Consider the following 14,428-nt stretch of genomic DNA (forward strand, 5'->3'; position numbering starts at 1 on the left):
GTAAGATGTAAGACAGAAAACTAATGATATACCATAGGGGAAAATGTTACACTTGTAAAGCTCTTCAATAAAGACTAGACTATATAAAAAAAATTTAAAAAAAGGTTTGGGGACACATGCCCATATGTGCTTTTTGAACATCTCATTCCACATTTAGTCCCAATTCGGGGAAGATGTTCCACAAGAGTATGGAGATTTGTGCTCATTCAGCCTCATGGATGTTAGTAAAGTCAGGTACTGAAAGTTCCTACACACATTTTATTTCAAACTTCCATACTTTTCCAGACTCAACTATGCAGACAAAGATTCTTAAGACCAGATTTCACAACTGAAATATTGATTTTAAATTCCTACTATAACATGTTTAACATTATGATTTCTGATGTATGTCAGAATCGCTGATCTTTTCCGTGTGTTAAGTCGCCCGGGCCAGGGGGCGCTGTACTGCCACAACAACTGCTGCCTCACAACGTAACAACCAATCACAGCTGTGCGGATCCAATCGAACGCCGATCTCGTGTCAGCGCATATTTTTGCACATAGTGTTGTTTGTTATATAAAGTATTTTGGACTAATTCTTAATTTTAGATTAAAAAAAAATTTTAAAAATAAATAAGAGCAATAGTATGGAAACAAATATTTTTCACACTTGTTTGTTTCCCCTCCCCCACACTAATCCAGACCAGGAAATCACTCAAATCAAATACCATGCTTTTCTACGTTTTCCAAAAAGCGTAGGAACCCTGTTTTGATGTAGGGTGAGCAATCACGTAGATGTTCCGCTTCATCCCAAAAGGTGTTTAGTAGGATTGAGGTCAGAACTCTAGAGTAGGCCACTTAAGATCTTCCACTCTAAACCATATCTTAATGGAGCTCTATTTGTGCTCGGAGGCAATGTGATGCTGGAACAGGATCAGGTCTCATAGTTCAAGTGAAGAGAAAATGTAATGCTACTGCATCCACACACATCTTATATATTTGTGTGCCTCTGACTTCAGAGGTAACAGTTTGGAGAACAATATAAACGGATAGAAAACTCAACTGTCCCAATACTTTTGGCCAAATAGCAACAGAATAGAGTAAATAAAAAAAATAAAAAAAACATTCTCTTATGGCGGCTGCTTGCGAACAGAATAATTTTAAGCTTCACCCTGGTCTCAAGCACCCCGAGGCCTGAGGGGCATCCAGCATAAGTGAGGTCTGAGTGAGAGAATGATCTTTCCAATCTGTCCTGCTCGCCTGTTAACGCGTTAAGCCTCTGCACGACACGCCGCGGCACGGCCCTGGCCTCTCTGCCCGCTAGCTACCGTAATAAACCCCTGCGTCGTGTTCAGACGTGGAGAAGGACAAACACTGCGTGCCACCCCCTCCGTTTTATACGTCCGTTTTAATGGATGTATGCAGAGGACTCGGTTTGTGTGCTCGCTGTCCGGCCAAGCATGAAATAGTGTCAAAAGGAGGAACAACGTATCAGATGCAATACGTTCATTAAATCTATGGAGAACTGCTATTTATTGCTTTAGTGTTTAATTTAGCTGAACAAACAGTAACACACACACACACACACATCTATGCATGTGCAAACAGTGCACACACTGCAAAATTAACCAAATTAGCCTCATCAGATCAGGGCTTCTCTTTCCATCAAAAGTAATGAGATGTTAGGGATGCAAACATGCACGTATACACATACACACACACACACACACACGTGTACACAATATATATATATTTGATTTTTTTTTACAAAATTTAGCAAGCATCTTTTTGTAACACAGGCCCATCACACGTAAACAAAAGGAAAGATCAATCGCTTTTTTATAACATAGACAAGGACTTGGAAATAGTAGACAAGGACGCAGTGTGAAGTGTGTGACGTTCGTGACCTACCGACGACTTGCAGGATCTATGAGAAAGAAAGGAAACGAAGGGAAGCAAAGTGCTGGAATTTGAGCTACTGCTGATGTGTGAGAAAAGTAGATCTTAGTCTCTCACACACACACACACACACACACCTTCTACGCATCATTTCCTCTCAAGCTGTTCTCAGTCTGGCCCTGACCGCAAACACCAACCTGCAGCTCTCGCCAACATGTGCACATCTCTCTTCTAACCCACTGCTGGGGAAGCATTTGGAGTGTTTTTTTTAATCAGCTGCTGCTCCGATGAGGCTCCAACAGAGAGAAACCCAGAGAAGTGTTGCCTTCGGTTCTTTTCAAGGTTCCTTCCCGTGTCCTATCTGGCTTGTTCATTAGGTATCTAAGGACATTTGGTGTAGTGTGAAAGCTAGTTTGGGGCCTTGAACAGTCCAACCAACTAATCCGTAGTGATAAAAAAATAATAATAATAATAAATGGTGGTCAAGGACTTGTTCACCTGCACTATAGTGTGGACCACATTATGTGTAGAAACTACTGTCATTCAATGGAATATAAACACCCAGCTTATGTTAGTTCCTGTTTCAAGTTTGCCAGGTTGTTATACACCTATCAGGCATGACATTATGAGCGGTGAAGTGAATAACACTGATTACCTCCTCATCATGGCACCTGTTAGTGGGTGGGATTTATTAGTCAGCAAGAACATTGTGTCATCAAAGTTGGTGTGTTAGAAGCAGGAAAAATGGGCGAGCGTAAGGATTTGAGGGAGTTTGACGAGGGCCAAATTGTGACAGCTAGACGACTGGGTCAGAGCCCATCTCCAAAACTGCAGCTCTTGTGGTGTGTTCCCAGTCTGCAGTGTTCAGTATCGATCAAAAATGCTTCAAGGAAGGAAGTGATGAACCGGTGACCGAGGCTCATTGATACACTTTGGAAAGCGTTTTAAAAAAGGCGTTGACTGAAAACACTGTCAGTTTCCGAACAAAAAAACATTAGTGTGGACATGGCCTTAGTCTACCCAGTGAGAAGACACTTTCTGAAGAAACATGGGTTAGGCTTCACCCTTTCCTTTAGGTAGCATCAAGGAAATGAGGGTTAACCTAGTGTGTGTGTGTGTGTGTGTGTGTGTTTGAGACCACTGATCCATTGACAAATTCTTCTAACTTCTGAGCTCCGCTCTTAAACAGTAAGTGTTCAATGCTACATCAAAGGCTTCGCTCCTTCCTCAATCATTAAAGCAGAGTCATTTACTTTTAAGGCTTTATCATAGAGCTCTCCTCCCTCTCCTCCTTCTCCTCCCTGCATTAGCAGCGTGTACTGCAGATGCTGCAGGCTTTGCACTTTTCTCCCTCTTCGCCTAACTACTTACTGCCAATTCGGTATGGGTGTGAACGTGTGCCTGCGTGTGCGCGGGGCACAGATGTTGCAGCTGTAGTAGATCAGCGTGGCATATGGCGACACTGAATGAAAGATGGGTGCTGTCAGGGAAAAAGAGAGAGCGAAAAAGAGCAAAAAAAACCAGAGAGAATAACCACACGTCGAGGTAAAAAGAAAGAATGAGGTGAAACGCAGCCATAAAACGGAGATCGATGGCAGAGGAAGAGAAAAAAAGAAAAAAAAAACCGAAACAGGCGCGAGACAAAGAAGAGTCAATTCTAATATGAAGAAAAAAAAAATCCAGGAAAATAAAAAAATAAAAAGAGGAAGAGTTTAGGTCTATTTTCCTGCCTTTTTCTCCCTCAGCGTGTAATGACATACGGTGCGGCACCGTTAATGGCAACTTTCTCCTCATTAAATACCTACAGTTTGGCTCACACACGTGCACACATGCCTTATTACTCCCATGGTGGGGATGTTCAGTCCACACAGTGAGCTACATGATGGCACCACTAAGCCACTGGCATCCTCTTGGATCAGCAGGACACATGATGAGGATGAAGACGCTTGCAAAATCTGTCCACAGTTGTCTTGTCTGTAAAGCATACTTATTTTTTTTTTACTTTTTATAAACTAAAACTTTATAGAATAGAATAGCCTTTATTCAGAGCACAGGGTCAGACATGATACAGCGCCCCTGGAGGACACAGGGTTAAAGAGTGGCAACTTGGCGATCCAATCAGTAACCCAGCACCTTATCCACTGAGCTACCACTTATTATGAACATCCCATTCCATTTAGTTCCCATTTGCTCTTATAATGACCTCCATTCTTCTGGGAAGATGTTCCACTTGATTTTGGAGTGCGCTTGTGGAGATTTGTGATCATTCAGCCACAAGGGGGTTAATAAAGCCAGGTATTGGTGTAGAATGAGGAGGTCAGGGCTCCAAATTCATCTCAAAGGTATTCAACAGGGTTGAGGTTAGAGATCTATGGCGGGTCACTCCAACCCATGGAAACGATATCTTCACGGAGCTGACTTTGTCAAATCCAAATGAATTGAACTGAATGGAATCAATGGCATGCTGGAACAGATTTGGGTCTCCCAGTTCAAGTGAAGGGAATATTCAATGCGACCGCATCCAAATACATTTTATACAATTGTGCACCTCCAACTTTGTTACGACTGGAAGGGTTAGGAGTCCCAATACTTTTGTCTATAAAGTGTAAAAGAGAGTAGTATTATTGTGTTGCTCATCAAAGAACTGATGCAAAAGAACATAAAGCTCAAAAACAATGCGATGTACATCAAATGTAAAAATCTAAACAAACACATAATTCGAAAAGAGGAAAAAAAAAGTATGATTATTACAATTCCTGAAAGTGCACAGAGTTCCTGAAATACCTTTCCAAACTCATTTACCTCCTCTTCCTAAAACATTCCTTCAGAACCATAATGCCAGGTTTCACGGACTCCCGTCGCTAAATATCCACACAACATACAGCCCTATGTGCGTCCTTTCGTTAATTAAAAACAAAAACAAAAAAACACCACCCTGTTTGTTTACATTCACAGGATTGTCTCGTTTGTACTAATGAGAAGTCTAGCGATGGCTGCTATACACGACCCTAGACAGCTCTTTGAACCACTGAAAAGGTGTCTTCCAGCACCGGACAATAAAAACGAAATAAGAACGGACAGATCGGAGCGCCTCTGATCCGACCGTAAATAATCCAGGCGCATTGTTGCCTTTAATAACCCTAATAAAACTGTGTCTCTGCAACACAGCCAATCACCATCCAGCCCGTCCCAATTAGCGCATGCTCAGGATGCCCTCTCATAGCCCTCAGACTCTGTCGAGATAACTGACTCCTGACCGGTTACCGTGACAGTAATGTCATCTACATAAGCTGTCCGAGGAGAGATCTTTTCTCCAGATGGATATGTGGCAGCGGAGAAGTTTCGAGACGTATTAATTACCATAAGCACCTGCTTAGACAACAGCGACATCATGATGGTTACTGCTGTGTGATGCTGGAAATCAACTCCTCATGCTGAGTGTTATGTTTAAAAACCTATTTCAACATCTATAATGCGGAGGGTGAGGGGAGGTGTAGTTTGATGTAAAACTTGAAATAGAAACAAATGTGCAGGGAGTCCCTGACTTATGATGGAGATGCCTTCCAATCACCCCATCAGAACTGGAAAAATGTCCATGTATTTAAATTTTATTTTATTAATTTAATATATGCCAATTTAATCAATTACTCAATTTAATTAATATAACAACGTGTACTGCATTTATTCGATTTATTGTACTATATATATATATATATTACAGTACAGACCAAAAGTTTGGACACAACTTCTCATTCAAAGAGATTTCTTTATTTTCATGACTATGAAAATTGTAGATTCACACTGAAGGCAAACTATGAATTAACACGTGGAATTATATATGGAATTATATACATAACAAAAAAGTGTGAAACAACTGAAAAATGTCATATTCTAGGTTCTTCAAAGTAGCCACCTTTTGCTTTGATTACTGCTTTGCACACTCTTGGCATTCTCTTGATGAGCTTCAAGAGGTAGTCACCTGAAATGGTCTTCCAACAGTCTTGAAGGAGTTCCCCGAGAGATGCTTGGCACTTGTTGGCCCTTTTGCCTTCACTCTGCGGTCCAGCTCACCCCTAAACCATCTCGATTGGGTTCAGGTCCGGTGACTGTGGAGGCCAGGTCATCTGGCGCAGCACCCCATCACTCTCCTTCTTGGTCAAATAGCCCTTGATGCCTTCAGTGTGACTCTACAATTTTCATAATCATGAAAATAAAGAAATCTCTTTGAATGAGAAGGTGTGTCCAAACTTTTTTTAGATTATGTCTTTCACAGTGGACATGCACCTACGATGACAATTTCAGACCCCTCCATGATTTCTAAGTGGGAGAACTTGCAAAATAGCAGGGTGTTCAAATACTTATTTTCCTCACTGTGTGTGTATATATCTCAAGTTTGTGTTTTGCATTTCTTACCACTGACTGTACCGAAATTGAACCGAACCGTGAATTTTGTGTACCGTTACACCCCAAGTATTTATGTATGTGGAAGCGGGTGCATTTTTTAAAACTTTTTTAAAATTATTATTATTATTTTAACTATTAAATAACTAAAAACAAATATATGAATAAATAAATAAAATGATATATATATCTATATATATTTATTTATTTTTTTACACAATTGTGTTGTAACGCTATCGTCATTGCAATCGAGTCATCGTAACTCAGCGACTGCCTGTATTGTGTACAAAGAAAAACACGACGCAAAGTCAAAGTTACACTATATGGACAAAAGTATTGGGACACCCGACTGTTAAAGCCACATACACTGAGGTTCTTCCCCAAACTGTTGCTACAAAGTTGGAGGCAAACAATTGTCTTTCATACTGGAGCAGTTGTTCGTCTCCCTAGTGTCAAGTGACAGTGCCCCTGTGTCCAAAGCCAGCTCCATGAAGATATGGATGCATGGGGTGGAGTAGGAGATCTTCAGAGCTCTGTAGCAGGCCTTTGGGAAGAACTGGAACGCTGAGGGCTTTCAGATTTCAGATCTGATTTCCACAAACTTTTGTACATAGTGTCATTGTTGATTATTAGCACAATATTTGTCTTTGTCAGTTGATTAACTGATTTAGTCACACACTCATGGCTTGTTTATTTATCAACCCCAAGCCTTGCTGTGGTTGTGCACGGCATTTTAGAAATATGGTTAATTTAGAATCTTGTTCTGATTCCCGGTAGTTACAACGTACAAAGTCAAATGACGTGAAAAGAGCTGCGGTGCTGTTGTGTTGAGATGGCACTACAAGGCTATTATTATTCAACGTCGTCATTCGGAAATGCGATGTCTGGTAAATGGGTGAGCGCGGCGATGACAGGACAGTGAGACTACCCGTGTCAAAACAGAAGTCAGCTTTTGAGACGAGCTCGCTCTTATTCCTTCTCTCAAACGTTCCCTAACTATTTCACAGAAAGTAAAGCCGGCGCATTAACATCCAACGCTGCTCAAATAAACGCGCACTCACTCACTCCAGAAAAAAAGGAGGGAGCTGAGGACGTGTTTTCGTTCCCTGTGACGTAAACAGACCCGGTTTGGAAACACTTAAAACGAGCCCTCATTCTTCTTCCCTTGTTCCCTCCCCCAGCTTTCTCCCTCGTCTTCCTCATCCAGAAAGAAAAAAAAACGGGGGGAAGCCTTCTTCTGTGTGCCTGCAGGCTTCATTAGGCCGGCTTGAAACAGCCAACTCTGTGGAGCGTGCGTTAAACATTAATCACTGCATAGCATTAGGGCATGTAACCTACTGGAGGAAGGAGAAGAAGAGGGAGAGAGTGCGGCACACACTCGAAATTCAACCTGAACTTTTCCTGCACAAGGAGGAGCATTAACGCATGAGAGATCTCTGTGCATGATCAAAAGCACGTCTCTAGAAAGTACAGCAGTGTGGGTTGTGTTTTAAGTATAAATGATAACCATCATAATCTTCAAAGGACATCTGACAAGCCGTTAAGTAGAATAAGCGCTCGTTGATGATAATGTTAGTCTAAGGACGGCTGAAATGTCTCAAATCCGTCATATTGAGATAATAGAGAAAATGCGCAATAAAATAGGGAAATGACGGTTAGAATGCATTTCAGTGACAGCAAAAATTCTCAGTTTTATGAAAATTAATAGCGGAGAGTTGAGGAAAGTATTGGCGAACCCGACTCCCAAAACTGTTACTACAAAGTTGGAGGCACACAATTGTATAGAATTGCCTTTGGATGTGCTGGAGTTTTTCGTACACTTGAACTAGGAGGCCCAAACCTGTTCCAGCATGACGATGCCCCGGTGCACAAAGCCCGCTCCATGAAGATCTGCTTTACATGGGTTGGAGGGGAAGATCTTGATTGGCCTGCTCTGGAGATCTGACCTCAAACCTACTGAACACATTTGGGATGAATTGGAGCGCTGACTGCACCCCAGGCAAGGCCGTTTCTAGACTTTTTGGCACCCTAGGCAAGATTCCTATTGATCCCCCCAATACCATACAAATCAATCGCAACCTTCTATAACAAAATAAAAAAAATAATTAAATGGATTGAATAATATGCTTGTCAAATTGAATTATAGTATGTAAACACAGTGTATATTCAAGTTTGGTTTAAAAAAAACAACAAAAAAAAAAAAACGTTAATTTGTCACACATATGGAACAGTGAAATTTTTTCTCCACATATCCCAGCTTGCTCGGGAGCTGGGGTCAAAACGCAGGGTCAGCCATAATACAGCGCCTCTGGAGTACAGAGGGTTCAGGGCCTAGCTCAAGGGCCCAAGAGTGGCAGCTTGGAAGATCCGGGGCTTGAACCAAGTCAATGACAAACATTACATAATTCCGTGTTTAAAACTTCCTTATGCTGTCCAGGTTATTGTGCAACAAAATGATACTAACAATTCAAAGTCAAAAAGTATTTTTTGCATGCATGTCATCTTATGACCAAACAATGTTTTTGTTGTTATGTTTATATTTTTAATACAGTTTAAATACAGTTTAAAGTTTCCCCTTTAACTAATTCCCATAAATTCCTGGTAACTTTCCAACTTGAAATCTTTCCAACATTCCCCAGATAAAGCACACATTTTACTGGAAATTTCCCATCCCTTTGCCAGCTTGGAAGGCTTGTTGTTGTGTACCTAGCATGAGTTCTAGCACACAGACCGAAAACAATAAAAGAGATTTAACTCATGTACATCCATTATTTCACTTGTATTTAATTAGCTTAAAAAAAAAAAAAAAAATTAAATAAATAAAAAAAAAAATTGGAGGGGGGCCTTCTCAGAAATAGAAAGGTTGATATAGAATAGTATGAAATTGCTATACATCAGCACAAAAAAAAAAAAACCCGAACCACAATCGGCAGATCTCTCTCATTCGAATACGTGGCATGATAATCTAGCAGCAGATAATGGTCCATCAGCCAATCACAGCAGTCTTTACCTCACAGAAGAGTGTCAGCTTGTCGTCAGGTAGCAGCCCGTTGGCCTCATCCAGCAGGAAATCCCGCCTTATAAACTTCTTGAAGCCCCAGTCTTTGCCTTGCACGAATCTGTAGGCCCGCTGACTCTCTGCAAACGCATCACATTAGCAAGGTCAGCCGTTTAAGCTTTAAATTGCATGAAAAACTGAGCAATATATAAAGCCGAAGAGCAACTCTGAGCTCTGCTTTGGTAAAATAGCATCGTTTAACAAAGAAAGATTTCTGCCTTGATGTCAGGTTCAAAATGGACACACTGGAGCTCCTGAAGATTTTGTAAGTCAGGAAGAGAAATGAAAGCGCATTTGCTACAGATAAGAAAAAAAATATGTAAAGCCATAAAATGAAATAAACTTGATTCAAGAGAATAAGTGTATACTGATGTGCGATTTGACATTGAGTATATTGCAAACCCCCCATTACGTGATGAAGTAGGTCTAGTAGGTTAGACTCATTTACAATGTGTTCTTTCACTGCTTGATTCAGTCTATTACAATGCATTCACAAGATATGGGGGCAGAAAATATTTTTTCCTCCGAAAATCAGCATGATTACAAATGAGATACTGATGTTATACAAAAAGCTACAGCACTGTTTTGTGTCTCTGAGCCACAAGGTGTTTCTGAATGAATCGCCCGTCTAAACAATTCGGTTCAATGATTCGCAATGACTCCCTTATTAACAGTAGCTTACTGGCGGTTTTAATTTCACTTTTAAAGTATCTTCTCTTTTGTGTGTGTGTATATATGTATATATATATATATATATATATATATATATATATATATATATATATATATATATATATATATATATATATATATATATATAAAACACATTACATGTGTTTGCAACTGCAGGTTAAAGCATGACACCGCTCTGAGCCGCGTATGTAAGTGCATCTAAATGCCACTTTAGATGCAGCTTCTGTTTCCTCTGCATTGCAAAGATGAATTTTCTTGATTACTTGAAAACAGCCAAAATGTCTCATCATTCTAGATGACTGATTAAATGTAAGGCTAAAAAAAAGCTTTGTACAAGTAAAAAATGCCCATAAAAGACCAAAATTATTGTAGCTTTACACCAGACAGAATAAAGTCAAGTCAAGTCAAGAAGCTTTTATTGTCATTTCAACCATATATAGCTGATGCAGTACACAGTGAAATAAAACAACGTTCCTCCTGAACCCAGGTGCTACATAAAACAACAGTCACAGAACAGAAGAACACGGGGCCAAGAACTAAGATCCTCACCACATAAAGTGCATGTGTGCAACTGGTGCAAACAGTGCAAAAGACCACACAAGACAGTGCAAGACAACACAGGACAGTGCAGGACAATACACAAAATATAAAAATAAGAATAGCAGTAGCCCCGCCAGTAAAACCTGTCGTGACAGAATAAGGTGCACAGTAGCAGAAAAATGTCAACAGAAAATGTAAACAGAATTGTGCAATTCAACAATAGCAGCAATCAAAATAAACTGAACAGGGAATAGGGAAAATATCAACTATATTCAGTGTGTGCTGTCTACGGTGGTCCTTAAGCTATCAGCACAATAACACACAGCAAAATATTGTATAATTATCGTTATATGATTGCATTTTTCAATATCGTACACCCCTAGTGTATACACGTTTACTCAATAATATGCATTCACTGCTCATGCAAATAATATCTTCATGTTTTTCCCCCCATTTGGCTTAAAACCAAATGCTGTCTGCCCCCTTCTGCATACCTGAGCTCAGAGATGCCCCTGACTGATTCATGTCACTGGGATTGACAGAAGCAACAGAAAGCGAACGCTCTTCTGCTGATATATAATGTCTCCCGGATACAAAAAAAACAGGCTAGTCGTTTAGAGTGGGATCATCCGACAGCAAGTTCGTTACAAATGTATTTTTTAAATTTATTTGTGAATTTTTCCCTAGATGTCCAATAAGAAAACAGTAAAACAAGAACAAAATTGTGCCTCCATTGTCAACTATGATAAAACGAGCCAATCAGGCGCCTCAGTGAGTGAAAGAAACACTATATACGTCGAAGTGAAGTGCTTCTAGTACCCATCTTTAACATATCGCATCCGTTCATTGTTCTGTGAGAAGATTTTTTTTTCCTCATCAAAGCAAGGGGTCGACACAGTAAATACCGCAATACATCTACAGCTATAAAGCGAATATCGGCACCTCGGAGTGTCGTATCATTTTCTGGTACTCACCTTGATGCCCCTTAATAAACTGTTCATCTGTCAATTATATTATTAGCAGCCATTTGATCTGATTGCTCTCCCTTTCACATGTTGCACACATGCATGTATATCTGGCTGGAGATATTGTTAAATCCTCGCCTCTCGCACGCGATCGACTTTCACGGCGTGCGATTTAAAGCAAAAAGCCTGCTGAGTGCAAAAAACAGTGCGCGCCGTGCAAACAGCCAATCAGGGTCAGACCCCTGAAGTGGCTGTCCTTGAATTCGAGTTGCTACACAATCCCTAATTTAGACATCATGCTTCGTATTTTGTAACTAGAACACCACGATTCATTCGATAGACAGAGAATCAAATCTTCAACCCTTTATTTTTCAGCAACACCGCAAAGCTTGCTGTAGGCAGATGAGGTGAACTATGGGCAGTGGATAGAATGTATGAGAGACACAGAGAATCTAAGAGGAAGAGACACTCCGAGAGCTCCAGACGGTTTGCTAGAAACCGAGCTTGTCCGATAGTGAAGGCAGGGGGAATTTACAGTTACGCCCAGAGCGGGAAACACGGCTGGTCTCGCTGGACACAGGCTTCTCCCCAGACACGTCAGCAGGGAGCGTTGGCTGCGTGCGCTCTCGCAAATCCGCTGATCGTAAAAATAAATGCGATAAATCAATTTGAGCTTGTGCGCAGGAGGCTGGGCCTCGACAGCACAGGAAACGGCAGCCGAGGTGCAAATTGAGAGCAGAAGCTGGCTGCCTGAGCGTGCGCTTTCATAAAAAGATGTTCATTAAAAACCGAGATGATTTGAGAATCTGGGTTGGCTTAGGGTTAAAAAAAATAAAAATAAAAATCGACGCTGCTTAGCGGGATAATGACGCCTAATTCAACGCATCGAAGACCTGGAAAAACTTCCGATTTGATTGGCAGATCACAGAAGAAATTGTTTTCTACAACAATGTTGACTGGACATTATTTATCCCCCTATAAGTGTGTGGTACAATCCACAAAGCACATGTCAGTGAAGAAATTCTGTGTTGCACCGATTGAGAAAATCTTCCTCAAAACCTTGCTCTAGTTCTCTCGCTTTTATCTTCTCCCTTGCCCTAATAATGGAGGACATGCGGCATGTTGTAAATGCCGGCGGTCTGAGTGACACCGATCCGCTCCGCTGGGAAGGATAAGTGAAAAGGTGAGACAGACAGGCGGTCACTAGCTGACTGGCATTTGGAATATGGGGTTCTGTGCAATTCGCTGCAAGCGATTCGGCAGCCGACCAACAACGTTCTAGCAGAGGGAAGTCGAGGTGACAAGTCACCGTTCAAGGCCAGGCCCAAAGGTTGTCTGACAAAGCATCACAGATTGCAGACGAACTGAGAATCTGGACCAGAAAGCCGCTCTGTGACACGGTCAATTTGGAGTAACAAGAAAGAATGAGTCACGAACAAGAAATCCAAGCACGTGTCCATCTAAAATAAAGCTTTTGGAAAGACATGCTGGATGAACTTTCTTGCAACAGATGCTGTCAAAGAACTAAACAGAACGAACAACTCGAAAGTGATTGACTTGCACCGGCATGTGAGTGTAGTGGGGCATTAATCAGTAGGAGCTCCGAGTGTGCCTTATACTTATTATTCCTCAAAGACTTTCACAACAGCCACAGCCATAACCAGCTACAGAAGACAGTGAGATCTGGACCTCTGAGATTTCGTAGTCAAAATATATTTAACTAGCGAAAGAAAGAACACCACCACGGAAACTAACAAAAAATAAATAAAAAATGAAGACCCGTTTAAAATGATTGAAGACTTAGAACAGAGGATTTATTACTTGATGCCTAAAAATTAGATTTTTTCAATTTAAGATTTAGAGACTGCAGAGACCCTGTGTATAGAAAATCCTAACCTAAGATCAGCTTTACAATCACCACGTCGCTAAAAACCAACACAACTAAACTGTTCCCGCACAAAGTGAGCTTCATGGCTCATCAAGACTTCTCAAGTGTCCTGCACAGAGCCCTCAACTTAACTCTACTGAACTCCTTTAGGATGAACTGAAATGTTGACCGCAGACCAGGCCAACATCCTCATGCCACCATCAGTACTGTCCTCGTTAAATCTCGTGACTGAATGAACACAAATCTCCATATATGTGCTCTAAATCCTACCTTCCCAGAAGAATGGAGGCTGTTTTAACAGAAAAAGGGGGTCTATTACTCCATATTAATGGGCACGGTTTGGGACAATGATGTTCGCCAAGCCAATGTGGTGAGCTGTTCAGGTGTCCACATACATTTGGCAAAAACAAATGCAGCTTTGTATGAAGGAACAATGAGCAAATGGTTAGAAACAACTTCTGGCTGGTTGCTATATTAGCAGTCGCAGGGTGGAGTGGGTGAAGAAGAGTGATAGCAGGAGTGATTTGTCATAGAAGAGTATCTGTGAGAATGAAAGGGAAAGTTTATAGGACTGTGGTGAGACCTGCGATGTTGTATGGTTTAGAGACAGTGGCATTGAGTAAAAGACAGGAGGTGGAGCTGGAGGTAGCAGAGCTGAAGATGTTGAGGTTTTCGTTGGAAGTGAAGACGATGGACAGAATTAGAAATGGGTTTATTAGGGGGACAGTGCATGTAGGATGTTTTGGAGACAAGGTGGGGGAGGCGAGATTGAGATGGTTTGGACATGTGCAGAGGAGGGACATGGGGTATATCAGTAGGAGAATGCTGAGGATGGAGCCACCAGGAAGGAGGAAAAGAGGAAGACCAAGGAGGAGGTTTATGGATGTGATGAGGGAAGACATGCAGGCAGTTGGGTTGAAAGAGGCAGATGTAGAGGACAGAGGGGTATGGAGACGGATGATCCACTGTGGGGACCCCTAATGGGAGCAGCCGAAAGAAGAAGAA

General features: G+C 41.2%; 1 protein-coding gene across 6 annotated transcripts in view; it reads right to left on the minus strand.

Annotated features, from left to right (window-relative positions):
* Positions 1-14,428, minus strand: part of LOC124396374 (speckle type BTB/POZ protein) — a 102,537-nt gene that overhangs the window by 28,783 nt on the left and 59,326 nt on the right. For all 6 annotated transcript variants that reach the window (XM_046865488.1, XM_046865485.1, XM_046865490.1 and 3 more), the window contains one exon: positions 9,290-9,417. In XM_046865488.1, the coding sequence (XP_046721444.1) occupies positions 9,290-9,417 (128 nt within the window). The remainder of the gene's footprint in view (positions 1-9,289; positions 9,418-14,428) is intronic.

Source organism: Silurus meridionalis, chromosome 14 (genome assembly GCF_014805685.1).
Source record: "Silurus meridionalis isolate SWU-2019-XX chromosome 14, ASM1480568v1, whole genome shotgun sequence".
NCBI classification, from domain to species: domain Eukaryota; kingdom Metazoa; phylum Chordata; class Actinopteri; order Siluriformes; family Siluridae; genus Silurus; species Silurus meridionalis.